Source organism: Pelodiscus sinensis, chromosome 1, assembly GCF_049634645.1.
Source record: "Pelodiscus sinensis isolate JC-2024 chromosome 1, ASM4963464v1, whole genome shotgun sequence".
NCBI lineage: Eukaryota > Metazoa > Chordata > Testudines > Trionychidae > Pelodiscus > Pelodiscus sinensis.
In genome coordinates this window covers 236,760,767-236,774,865 of record NC_134711.1, presented here as the reverse complement: position 1 = coordinate 236,774,865, position 14,099 = coordinate 236,760,767, and the positions used below count along the sequence as shown (strand labels likewise).

General features: G+C 46.0%; 1 protein-coding gene across 6 annotated transcripts in view; it reads left to right on the top strand.

Annotated features, from left to right (window-relative positions):
* TMEM255B (transmembrane protein 255B) overlaps positions 1-14,099 on the top strand; it is a 118,512-nt gene that overhangs the window by 86,659 nt on the left and 17,754 nt on the right. For all 6 annotated transcript variants that reach the window (XM_075918399.1, XM_075918391.1, XM_075918372.1 and 3 more), the window contains 3 exons: positions 357-437; positions 4,696-4,781; positions 8,557-8,716. In XM_075918399.1, the coding sequence (XP_075774514.1) occupies positions 357-437; positions 4,696-4,781; positions 8,557-8,716 (327 nt within the window). The remainder of the gene's footprint in view (positions 1-356; positions 438-4,695; positions 4,782-8,556; positions 8,717-14,099) is intronic.

Genomic DNA, 14,099 nt, shown 5'->3' with positions numbered 1-14,099 from the left:
CATTTTCTGAAGAGTATGTTATTCATCTGACCTCTGTACAGAAGAAGGCAGCAGGGAGGGGAAAAACAATATTAAATGATTGAGAGGCTAGTCTGAGGCCATTTGGTTAGAGAAAAATAGATTATCTGTGCACAGCCTAAAGGTAGAGAGGGCAAGGGAAATGTAACTCTGCATCTAATTTCTGAGTGGATACAGATTGGAAAGCAGAGAGTATTGCAGTGCACTTATGTGATCACCTTATTGGTTCCTTTTCTTTGGTTTCCAAAAAGCAGTGAGTACATGGCAGCGGGGGCTGGTATTATGACTGCATACTTATTCCAGCTTACATACTTGCATTCATATTTTTCTCCTTTCAGGACCCTAGGCCTTTGCACTCCAGAAGGTGTCAGTTTTATTCAAGTGGAATAGGATTCTTATATGATGCCTACCAGACAGAGGTAAAGACAACCATATCATAGCTCATTAACTTCCTTTGTGACATTCTGAGGGGTTCATTAGAAGCCCAAATGTTCTTTTCCTCCTTAATAGTAGCACCCACCAATAATTGTGAATTTATTTCTTTTAAGGTGTTCTCATTCAATCTTTATTACATAAACTTCTGAGGAGGTTTTGCTGACTGGACTATTATAATAAATATGTAAGTTAATAAATTTGCATAAGCCAGAAAACTTCAGATCTCCACTATAATCATTTAATACAAGCCAAGAATGTCCGTATTTTGTATTCAGCTTCCCTTTATTATTTCAACCATAAAAGGGCAGGAAGAATAACTGTACCCAAATGGGTTGTCTCCTGAAAAATCTAGACTTAGTTTTTTCCCCTATTTTCTTTGGTATTGCTATTCATTTTGTGTTTCTTTCCTCCAGTATGGGATGCTAAACTGGTGGTATCAAGAAGAAAATAAAGCAGAGCAGAACTGAAAATAGAGAAATGGTACTAGGGCTTACAGGAAGCCAGATGTCTACAATGGGAGCTCTTTCCATGGCTCTGAATCAGTTTATGAGAAATGTTACTGTTACTAATGTTAAACAAGTCAAGTCTTTTACCAGTGTAAATGAGTAATGCATTTGGAATCAGAGTATTCTGTATTTTATCTAAGAAAATATATTAAAGGAATATTTTATTGACCTTCTTGCTGACCTACCTAAATAAGATATAGGACCTGTGTCAGCATCTTTTTCCATAACTGTAATTCCTTCTCCCCACAAATAAAAAAATACCAGTGATATGTCAACCATGTAAACAGAATTATTTTTCTGCTAAAGTGAACTTGATGAAGCTTCCCTGCAGGTATGCTCAGGCAGATCACTTGCCTTTAAAAGGCATATGAAATATTAGCCTGTGTCTAAAGCTCCTAAGAATGTGTACGTTTGAGTAGCTTTGAGCTCTTTGCCCTCCTCTGGCAAAAAAAGTAATATGGGTTTATAGCAGTGATGGGCAACCCACTGCGGTTCCACCCCCTGTCTGCCTCCTTCCTCCCTCCACGACTCTCTCACACTGGGACACTGCAGCCCTGCATTTCCTCTTCCTCCCCTGTGCTCCCAGAGCTTGAACTGCCATGAACAGCTGTGGGAGGGAGTGAGGGAGGGAGGAAGAGAGAGGAGTAGGAAGTGTGGGGCTCCCATGCCCCAATGTGCAAGAGGCATGGAGGAAGGAGGCAGAGAAAGGATGCGCGAGCTGCAGGCGGAACCCCAGTAGGCCACCTGTAGCCTATAGGCCACAGGTTGCCTACCACTGGTTCATAGCATGTTTTTATTTTACTACTCTTGTAATACATTCTTGTCTGGTTGTCCCAGTTAATGTCTTTCCAACTGAATTGATCTGGATCTGAATTGCTGTACACTAATCCAAAGATGATCCACAGCTGGCGAATTTAGCTTTTTTTATTTTAGTCAACTGGTGACCAGCTGACATGGCCCACATTCCATGCAGATTTGTCACCAAGGCGGCAGATTGTTTGCTACATGGAATTTGCCTGAGCACAAGTTTCCTTAAAAAAGCCATTGAAGGTGTGCAAGTGATATATAACTGGTGGAGTTTTCTTGTTTAATTTCTTTCCTTTGGCAGACACAGGTGGAATTGTATTTTCTTGCAATTACCGTGAGGCAAGAATCTCTCTTAAATTGGTGTTGAGGGCATGGAAAGACACAAGCAGGTGAAATAAGAGAAAGATAATAGTTTGGTATCTGAAATGAAGGACTAGGACTTGACATACAGAATAGCCACAAGTGGCACGTGATTTAATGCTCGATTTTATCCCCCTTGCTCCCATTGAGTATTTATTTGTTTCTATTCTCATAAAAAGGAGTGCCTTTTCTTGGCCTTTCATGCACATTTGAAAAATCCAGCTTTATCATAACTGAGAAGCTGAAAATATGTTTATGATCTTTACAGTCTTCCTTTAAGGTACTCCCAAGTTCTTGCAGCCACGGCAAATGTACAGGTGTTGCAGCATGCCTTGAAGGTTGATAAATTAGGACAATTTCAAACCAAGGGAGAGTCCTAACATCATGGGGTCATTGCAGATACTGCCCGCCCTTGTACCACCACCCCCTTAAGCTCTGGAGTCCTTCTTGATCTTGACTCTGGCAGCATGGCATAAAGAGAGAGAGAATCTTTGAGATACTGTACATTGGTCCCAGGCCAATATGAACTTATGTGATAAGTAAAATGTAAGCTGCTGGTTAGTTTTAGCCTAACTACCGATAGGTAGCCAATGCCCACCCAAAAGCACTAGTATTATGTGCTGCCAGGTAGATGCCCCCTGTAACAAACAAGCTGATGAATTCTACACCAACTTTGGTTTATGGATAGATTTAAGATGCTGCCATATGTCATGCAGTATAGTGGCACTTGATTAGACTGATGTAGTCACTGAAATTAGTGGGTTTCATCATAAAGCAAGTTACATGCGGTCCTTGGTGATTTATGCCTTCAGTTCAGGAAAGCACTTACGCATATTCTGAGGGCCCATTGACTTGAAGTAAAAAAAGACAGAGGTAAATAAACCACATTATATCTTAGTGGGTTTGTGATGGAGTAAAATATATCTGTATCAGATTGTGAATTGTTATGCATTGCAGCTGCTATCTTGGATCATAATCTTAATTGCAACTTTCATTTCATAGTGAAACCTCCATTTTGAATTGGAGCATTCATTTTGTATTACAGACTTGAACGTAGGTATACCTTGCCCAGAGAGCTCTTTTCTTTCTAGGTTTTTCAGGTTTCCCCCCTGCCATTACGTTCACCATTCAGATGAACCCTGCCTCATCTCACAAGTCTGGAAAATCTAACAAACCATTTTGTTTTAAAACTAAACTGAACTTCATTTATATGTGCGTGTGTGCGTGCGCACACATGCGTGCAGATTTGCCTAGTGTTTCTTTCAAGAGCAAATCCATCAGTAGTACAGAATCTCTCTGCACTCCCACTGAAGTGCGTATGCTGACCCAGGTACCACAGGCAGAATAACTTGGTTCAGCCCCTTCAATAAGAGATTATCTCATGGACCAATGCATTATTAGATGGGCATATGTGACAAAGGTCCTCCGATAAGTGCTTTTAAAGACAGCAATTTATTCCTAAACCTGTTACTACTATCTCTTTCATGAGGAGACAGGCTCCATTAAACAGTGAATTCACTTTTCATTGTTCGAACAGAACCTTTCTGAATGGACACAGCGTACTTAAGAAGAAGGTAGAAATGTTGTATTTTCCATACCATTAGCCAGTTTAACACTGACAGATGTTTCAATATTTTGAAACTCTATCAATAAAGCTAAGGATCTCAAAAAGAAACTTGCCTTTAAAATATTACAATTAGCCTGCTAAATCAAATAGAAATGATGTATGCATATTACATGGTAAGGGTCATTAAAATGATCTCTTGTCTGAATGGAGTGTGACTGGCATGTGTCTGCCTTTATTTTTCCAATATCTGTTCTCTAGAGTCCATATTCTCAAAAATGAACCTTTTCATTTCTGTATTCCAGAGCGTGGTGGAAATGGTACTCATTTGCTACCGCTTGTATGTTTTCCCATTATATTTTGGTTTTTGTTCTAATTTTTTTATTTAGCTGTAATAAAAGCTAAAGGGAGAGGGAATGAGACCTTCTGGAGATTCAGGGGCTGTAACATGTAGACAGAGAGACTTAATATTATTCACCAGGGACTATTATTATTCCAGTCTCCAGCAGCATAAAAGAGCCTTATTGTAAATACGAATATCACGTTTCTAATATTTCATTTTATAAAAAATGAAAATTGTAAACAGATTTTATAAGACAAGTTCGTGGCAGCAAAGCTGTCTGGGGGAACATATTTTCAGTATTTTTACGATGCTTTACACAAAAAAATGCAAGAACCTTTTTTTTTCTGGAGTTGTAGTGTTCTGTTTGAATGCTAAAGACACTCTGGAAGGGGATGGTTTGTGCAGTTACTCTCCAGTTTCCAATTTGAAAGGAATGTTTGGACACCTCTCACTTACTGTATAATGCTGTAGTAGTCTCACCGTGGTCTTTTGGCCTGCTTCCTCTCCTGTGTGTGGAAATCATTTTTGTACCAGTGCAAAGAATCTCAGAGTAAGCCAGATGTGTTGCTTTTACGTGGTCAGTGGGATGACTTGCAAAATGGTGGCTAGATGCTGTGGCAAGAGTACTCAGACTACAAAATGGTTCCTTCTCTTATTCCTAGGTAACGTGTAACACCTTAAACAACAAGTGCCCTCTGAGAATAAAGAGCAATACATGCTATTGCTGTGACCTGTACAATTGTGAAAAGTAAGTACAAGCAAGCAATACACATCTGCTCAATCAGAGTCTGTATGTTTATTCCACCTCCTTTTGCATTTAGGCCCGTGTCCTGGGAATGAGCACACAATTGGCTAGTGTGTTTGGTGAGCACCCTGGGAGAAGGCACAGGAAAACATCCCTCCAAACTGCAGGGCTAGTACATAGCCAAAAGCCATAATAGCACCCAATCTACAGCACTGTTCTGAGAGGGCCAATGGATTCCCAGAATACAAATAGTTCCTCTTCATTCAGCCACAGGAGGTCCCTATGGGTAAGGTCCATCGTGCACAGGATTGTGTGTTCCCCAGATCCTGTTCTCCCTTTCCCACTGACTTGCAGGATAAACTGTGTCTGGAGGCTGTGCTCATAGTGGAGACAGGGACCTGGTTTGCCTCTCAGTGCTCTTATTATTTCAGTGGGTTTTCTTTAAAAATTATCTGTAGAGTTTTATGTGGCCACCAAAATAAATAAATAAAGCAGCCCCTTGTAAAGATTTTTTCGTGAGCTTGTATTAGGATTTCCAAAATGGATTCCATGTGGTCACTTGTTGACTGATCTCTGGGAAGCAAAATTAATGGAAATATCGTTTCCATATCACAACTTTACATCATGGCCAGAGCATGTATGTGCTCAAGGGAGTTTTACTCAATGGCCATAAGAATAAATATGGTAAAAGGAAAATGTTGCTCATATTACCAGGAGATTTCTGTTTTAATTCATCCTTAACAAAACACAGGCTGAGAAGATAGAATGCTGAAAGTGCATGAATATGCTAGTCAAGAAACAGTAGGGGTATGTTTATCCCTTGCAGGAGGCATAAGGGATCTGTCGAAAAAGGCTTTATTTCTAGACAGATCCCCCTCTAGACTGCCTCTTTTTGCCGACAAAGTGCTGAGTCGGCAAAAACGGCTGCCATTCTTATGCAAATTAAGCGCGGGATATTTAAATCCCTGCTTCATTTGCAATGTCAACCTGCCTAATCTGCATCCCTCGGCCGACAGAGGGATGCAGTCTAGACATACCCTAGGTGACTACATTAGCCTGTGAAGAGAGACTAGCCCAAGATGGGCTCATTGTGGTGGTGCAGCAGGCTGATGTGGCCTCCCCTACCTGGTAAATAGAACCACTGCCAAACAAAATAAGCATGTGAGCTTTATTTAACGCCTGAAATCCCTTTCTAGTACCTTCCTTATTCCACACGTGTACATGTCAGTACTGATACAAGTAGTGTCATGCTGTGTGAAGAGCAGGAAACTCAGGAAAATCTCCTCAGGTGGGGTATGGAGGGTTTGGGGTAGGAGGGGATGCTGGCTCTTGTGCTTTCTGTGGACCAAGTGGGATGTTTTCACATTTTAGCATCGCACACCCTGAGCTAGAGTGACCTGACAGCTTGTGTGAAAAATCAGGATGAGGGTGAGGGGTAATAGGTACCCGTATTACAAATATCAGGCCTGTCCCCATAAAATTGGAACATATTGTCACCCAGGATTGGTCTCCTAAACTTGCCTCCCTCCCCCATTCACATCTAAGCTCTATTTTTTGTTTTTTGTTTTTACTTATGCCTACAACCCTACATGACCCAGCCCTCTTCAAATCCTGGTTGCCACATATGGGAATTCCAAAAGTCATGCCAGTTTGGGAGAAAAAAGTTTGCAGAGAAACAGACAAATGTGTTTTTTCATCTGTTAACTTCCACCCCACTGCCTCCCCGCTCCTCCCCTCCCCCCAAAAATACACCCACAACATTTTGTCATGCCTTACTTACGTGAAGAATTAAAAGTTTGGGACTGGAAGTTGCTATGAGTTTCTCCAGAATGTTAGAGTGATGGGTGAGGTTCTGGGGTTCAGAGTTATGGAACTGATTTGACAAAGTCAAAGCCTGGGTAAATGCTTTTGCTTTCCTTTCTTGCAAGATGCTAAATTGAACTGCTGTGGTGCATCAGCTGCTGATCAGTCTATTGCTATCTGTACCTTTGAATTATGGTAATGCCTAGAGACCCTAGCCAACATCAAGGCGCCATTGGGCCAATCAATGCACAAATATATACTGAGACCATCACTGCGCTAAAAACATTATCTGTTGTGTCTGCAGATTGCACAGGGTGCGAGGGGAAAGTGGCAGAACAGGGTAAGGGTTAGATTCAAAAGGCACAAAGGCACTTGTGTACCATGGACATTTGCCAAGCCATGGCTCCGCTGCCACCTCATCCTAAAGTCCCCAAAGCACCTGAATTTCTACCAGTGGGCACATGCAAAGCTAGTAAGTCCGGATGCTATGGGCTAGGGCTTTGCATACAGGCCAGTCTGTGGGGTTGAAGAGGCATGTGTCCCCCAGAATGGCCAGTAGATTGGTGTCTCTGAACTTACCTGAGTGGTGAGATGTCTCAGGTTGAATCCCTGCTTTGGAGCAGGAACTTGAATCCAGGTGTCAGGCATTGCCCAGGTGAATGCCTTAGCCCCCAGGCCACAAAGACAGTCTTTCTCTAACCCAATGACTAAGGATTCCACTGGGCAGCAGAGCTTTGTGAATATGACCAGTGCTAGGTGGACCACTGGCTTTATCTGCTGTAGTGACTGATGTCTGTGATAGGGTGTGCCTGACTACAGCAACAGGCAGCTTGCTACCACAGCCATGCACCACACCAAAAGGTTTGACGTTTAGACTTGCAATATCTTGGCTCTGCATAGTAGTCCTGTGTTTCTTCATGCCTTCCCTTTCTCCTTAGCATTTTCCCTACCCAGCAACCTCCACTGCACTCGATGTGCCTGACTGGAACTCAGAAGAAAAATTTCACACTCCACTTTTCTCTGCCTTTTGCCAAAAAGTTGATGGAAATTATTCTTCCAGGTGTAGAAAGAGTTCATAGTGAGGGGAGAGGCATCAGAGGTAGCACACATGGTCCCAGAGCAAGCAGGCAGAAACTCTCTTTGGCTTAGACAGCTGGCATGGAAGTGGGTGAGTGGGAAAGCGTTACTGCTCGGCAGTTGTGTTTGCCATGTGTTTACAAATAGAACAGCAGGGTGTTTTAAAACATGGGATTTGGTTTCTCCACATACCACACAATGCACAGACTCTGCAGCAAAAATAACTGAGTACAGAAGCAAAGCGTGGGTTCCTAACTTGCTTGATTTCTAATACGGTTGCTATGTACGAATGTAAAAATAGTACCAATTACCATTTGAAGGAACATCTATCACTAGATCCTGAATTGTGTTGTCTCCATCAGCTTGAAACCACAGACACTGTATAGCCAGTTAGTAAAATCTCCATCCATGTAGTTGGATTCACTTCTTAAGCAACATGCACAGTCAGTAGGGATTTTTGAAGCAATGAGTTCAGGTGAACTAAGGAGGAAGTGTGCTAAGTATGTTTTAGCTGCCAGCTGCTCTCAACACTTGTTACTAAGAGTAATGTAGCATCACCTCTGAGTGCCACAGCTGTGCTAGAGAATGGTACCAAAAAATCCCAACCTGGGCGAAAACTAGTCATCTGAGTGAAGGGCAGCACAGCAGTCTCCCTAGCATGGCCACTGGTAGCTTTATTTTTTCATTAAATCAATCAAGCTGTAGAGAATCTATACCAGAGCCCGCAGTGGTTTCGCTAAGCAATGTCAACTCTCACAGGAATGTTTTGTACGATTTCCTCAGGCAGACAAGGCTGTAGTTCTTGCCTGAGAAAAAAATTAAACATTTTAAGATTCAAATGGTCTGGTACTTTGCAAGCCATTGATGTAATGGTGATGCTATTTCTGTCCCATTGCAGTTCAGAACAGTCAACCAGCTACTATGAGTTTCTTGGCGTGAACAACTGCCAGGATGTGGTTCACTTGTACCGGCTGCTGTGGGCCTCCACAGTCCTGAACATCATTGGATTGTTTCTGGGGATAGTCACGGCAGCCATACTTGGGGGCTTTAAAGACATGGTAAGCCTTGAAATTCCTGCAGCTTTTCATTAGTGGCGATTTCTGTATGTTGCTAATTAGCCTGTTACCTAATATGTTCAAAACAGAGACAGCAGAACTATTTACAGCAAGTGCTCACAAAATATTTCCTGCATGAGCTTTGCATCCCAAGTCTGATATCCTTGCACTGTGAGCTTGCCAGGTGGTGTACCTAAGTAGGGGCAGGCCTTGTGAATACATATGTGTAGGTAAGAAGCTGGCATCTGTAGCAAGTCATGTTGGTGGTTCAGTAAGTGGCCTCCTTTTTCTGAGTCAGTGCACTTGCAGATAATGAAGACTGAGTGATAGTGCAGGGATTTGCGCTGGGGGATCAGCCAGGTTCTGATGTGAACTATCATATGCTGCTCACCTAAATCCCCTCTTTGGTTTCCATCAGACGTGCTGTTCTTCGCTGCCTGCCCTAAACTGCTGTGCAGTGTGAGGGCAGTAGCTTCTCAGCTGTGGAGGTGGCTGCGATTAATTGGTGGTTAAAATGAACGTGGCCGTGTGTTCTTGGTTGTCCTGCGGGGTGGGACTGGCTCAAACTCAAGTCACTATGATTACATGAGAATGGCGTTACTAGGGAGTTGGAGACGGCGTGCACCCTCCCTTTCCCCTCAGGGGCAGCCACCACCACTGCAGCATTTACTTACAACAGTCACAAGTCTTTGCAGTATCACTTGCCAAAAGCAAGAGGAGGATGGAGGGATGAAGGAGCCTGTTTCCAACAAAGCTGCTGCCATTTAACTGCAAAAGACCCTGCAGCTTGTCCCTACGTTAATTCCTGGTTTGCATCTTAGGTGACTCAGCATGGGCCAGGATGGATTCAGGCGGAGCTGGTTAACCTGTAGCTATACAGGCCCCTGCTTGAAGGCCAGGTAGTGATGACTTTTGCCCATTGCTGCCCAGCATGTAGTCTAAGTTCATTTGTGCTGACTGAGAGCTCAGCAGGGATGACACTTATGCCCTCTGAGGAACTGTGTTTTCTCCCCTTTCATTGTTACTCGGGTTGGGACGTAGCATAGGCCAGTGGTTTTCAAACTATGGGTCGTGACCCAGTAAATGGGTCGTGGAATGTCAGGCACTGGGTCTCGTTGCTGCAAGGGGGATCAGGTGACCAGTGGGGCTGCTAAAGCAGCTACCTGCCTGTCAGGGCACTGCAGACTGTGCTGCACCCCAGAAGCGGCCGGCAGCAGGCCCGGCTCCTTGATGTGGGAGTGGTGAGGGGAAGGAGAGTGCATAAGACTCTGTGCATTGCTCCTGCCCCAAACACTAGCTCTGCACTCCCTTTGGCTGGGAATGTGCCGCTGTCTGCTTCTGGGGGCAGCATGATCTGCGGTACCAGGAGAGACAGGAAGCTGCCTTAGCACCCCCACTGCATGGCTGACTGAGAGTGGCTCAAGGTAAGCCCCTCCTGTCCCAGGAGCTCCCTCCTACATCCCAAAACTCTCATCCTTGGCCCCATCCCGGAGCCTGTGCTCTAGTGACTAGAGTCTAGTCAACTTATGCTAGGTTGTGAGCATCAACAATTTTCTTCAACTGGGTCACGAGAAAAAAGTCTGAAAACCCCTGGCATAGACTACACACTCCACCATCTATAGGCCGAATACCCCTTCTGGCAGGTGAGAAGTAGGAAGCAGGCAATGTTGCACACTAAATCTTGGGCCTTGCAGGTCCCCCAGGCTAATGCATTTGCTGGGGACTGATGATTTGCCTGAACTGCTCCTGTCAGAGGATCGAGTAGTGTACAGCTGTAGTGAGGCGTTAATGCAGAATGGCCACTGAGCAGGCTGAAGGGATGGGGGTAGGGCAGGCATGGAACAAGGAAGGGCTGCTGGTCTGCACAAATACCCTGAAATCCATCAGGCTGGGGCCAGCATTCCCCATGGGTGTTTTGGCTCTATTTGGTCTGCAGGTCATGTCTCTGCCACCCCTCCCATCCCACCCCCACCACCCAGCGCACTGGTGTTATTCCTTCCTTTGACTGGGGAGGACATAAAGTGGCCCTTGGGGTTATTATCAGAAGCAGGAGGTGTGGTAGATCATTTGTGAAGTACCTGAGGACCTCTGGAACAAAAGGCTGTGGGTGAATGTAAGAGGAGAGGCTGTATTGATAGGAGACAGCAAAGGCAGTTCAAAGTCCATTGAAACACAACACTGAAACCTGAAGACATTCCTTTATAACGGTGGGGCTCAAACTTTTTCATTTGTGTCCCTCTTACCAGTGACAGAATCTGTCCCTGCCCTCTATTACTGCACACGCAAGGCTTCCTCAGCAGCTGAGCTTGGGCTGGAGGAGGAGCTGGAGGCAGACCTGGAGAAGGGAGAGGAGCTGTGGCTAGTGGTAGAGCTGGCTGGGGATGGAGCCAGGGGCACGGTGGCATTGCAGCAGGGTGCGAGGCAAAGAGAAGAGCTGCATTGTGGCGAGGGGAGGAGCTGGCTGGGGGTGGAGAGGGCCAGGAGGTGGAGTGAGGGCCCACTGGGACAGACGAGGAGCTGTGCGTCCCCAGCGTTCCTCCACACCACCCTACGGGACATGCCACACAGTTTAGGGGCCACTGCTTGTAACCTGTCTGCCTGCTACTCAGATAGAATTGCCCAAGTGTGCTTCCTTCAGCAAAACACACACAGGAAAACAAGCTATCGGTAACTAACTCTGTGTCATGGTTCAGGGCTTTTAGAAACATTTTATTACGGCCAGGCTGTGTGAGCTATTCAAACTCCCTGTTAAGCGCCTGCACAATGTACACCAAGAATTGCCCTCCTACATACAGGAAGCAACCAGACGCAGCCATTGTGCCAAAGCAAGGTATAGACTAGGGATGTTAAATAGTGGTTAATTGAATAGTCGAGTAACCTCATGAATTTTTATCGGTTAGTCGACTATCTATAGGCCCTGGGGGCGAGCCGGCAAGCAGTGTGATCCAGCCTCACTCCTGAGGATCCCCCTGCCACTCTGCAGTGCTGCCGCTGTATCAGAGGCAGCAGTACAAGGTGCCAGGCAGGAGCTGGTCCACAAAGGGAGCCAGTTTAAAAACCAGCTCCCCTCGCAGACTGGCTGCCTGTCACCCTGTGCTGCTACCTCTGATAAAGAGGCAGCAGCACGAGGTGGCAGCAGCCCCTGTCTGGAGGGGGGTGGGGTTTGAACTGCTGGACCCGGTATAAGCCAGAACTGAGCTGGGCTGCCTGCTTTAAATGCAGAGCCGCAGCAGGGATAGGTCCCAGATCTGTTTCAAGCCAGGACCGAGCCGGACTGCTGGCCAGCCTCCTAAAAAATTTACTGGCTACTGGTGCGGGTGGGGGAAAAATGCATGTAGTCTACAGCATTAACCTATAAGATTTTGCTTATCAGTTAATCGACTATACTATTGCATCCCTAGTGTAGACATGTAGCAGAGTATCATTTACTCTGGGGCACGAAGGTGACCAACATCCCCAATATTTAGGGCTTTTTCTTAAATAGGTGCCTATTACCATCCATCCCAATTTTTCACAGTTGCTATCTGGTCTCCCCCTTTAGTCACCACCTCATCCTCATGTAGGAAGTGGCATGAAGTGTTCCCATAATGCCGGTAATGAACACCAGCCATCTAGTAATGAACAGCCTGTGCCTCCTTTGCAGAAGGGAACACAAGCTGCTTTCCAGCATTACTCATATTCTCACTGGGTGCGTTGTGAAAGCTCATGGGAAAGGTCACACGTAGAAGTAAGTGAGTAAAACAGGAAGGAGGAGAAGAATCCAGAGATTCCAGAACAGAGTGGAGAAGGACAGAGCCAGCGTTACCCAGTGCTGACACAGTCCTTCTCCTTGTTTTCCCCTTTTTTGTCTCCTCTTTTCCCTCTTAGTTTGGAACTGTTGCTTTGTCTGGATGCCTTGGCCAAGAGCTTTGTTCAGGTCAATCTCCTGCAATGGTCAAACTTTATCTGAAACATAGTAAAAATCACCCATTATAAATGTCCTGCTGTAGGCCTGTCAGGTTTGACTATTCGTGTCAGCTGTTGTCAGTCTCTGCTGCTTGGGATACATTGGCTAGGGCAAAGAGGTGAGAGCCGGAAGTCTTTTCCGGACTTCCCATTGGCTAGTGACAACTTGTTGTGAAGTTTTTTCCTCTTCTGAAGCCCTCACTTCATTCATTTGAGAGCGGCACGGCTACATCAATAATTGCATTTCCATCTCTTTGGAAACTGAACCATCACTGTCCAGCACTGGTGTCTTCTATCCAGCATTGGAAATCTTGAATTTGTTTCTTTAATGTCTGTGGTAGGTGCTTTGAAGGATAATGGCTGCATTGCTCAATGCTTTAAAACTGCTTTTCATTTTAACAACACATTTCTCCAAGCTAGCAAGACTGCTGTGAGCAGAGGCACAATGTCCATTAGGAGACTGCAACTGGGTCGGCCTCACTGCCCCGGGCCTCCGGCTGACTGCTCAGGAATTAGCTCGTTCAGCCCTGGAACGCCCCCTTCCTGGGCCGCAGTACTAAAAATATCACCGTGGCCCTGGCTCCAGTCCCAGCACATGGGGCAGCCACCTGCCATGCAGCCCAGCCCCGGGAGCAGTTTGGGCCGTAGCTGCATGGTGGCTGCTGGGGCTGGGACCGTGATACTAAAAATAGCATGCTGTCCCGTGTGCCAAGACTAGAGCTGGGGCCATGGTGCTATTTTTAGTACTGTGGTCCTGTTCCTAGCTGCCACGCAGCCCCAGGCCTAGCTGCTCCCTGGGGCAGGGCTGTGTGGCAGGCAGGGCTGGGGATGGGGCTGCATTGCAGGGCAGCTGGGGCCAAGACCATGTTGGGAGGAGGCTGCCGCTGCGGCCTCAACTGCGTGGCAGGCATGAGCTGCCACAGGGTTTGGAGCTGCATGGCTGGTGGGCTGGCAGGTGGATGCAGTCACCAGGGATTTTTTTTTTTAACCTGGCTCAGGGTGGTTTATTAGCCTGGCCTCTATCCGGAAAGACCCAAGCAGCAGAGGGGTGGGGAGAATGCAGCAGTTCTGTAGTGTCTGTCTGGAGGAGGCTGCAGGTGAGGCAGGGTGTTCAAACCCACTGGTCCATATCAGTGCAGTCAATATTCCAGTGTAGGGCCCATGCTCCGGCACATCTTCCCCAGGCTGCTCCCCCACAGCTCTGGCCAGGAGCTGTCACCCTTCCCCCCATGTGGAAAACCAAAAAACTGTCCCATGCAGCAACTGATGGTGCAGTACAACACCCCTTCCCCTGCACCCCCCCCACCTCCAAATCCCCAGGTCATTTGGCAGCCACTTAGGCTGGGGTATGAATCAACAGGAGGGGCTGAGAGGCACGTTTGCCACAGCCCATTGCATTAGACTGGGCAGAGATTCTCCATGGGTTCTGGCCCCAGCTGCC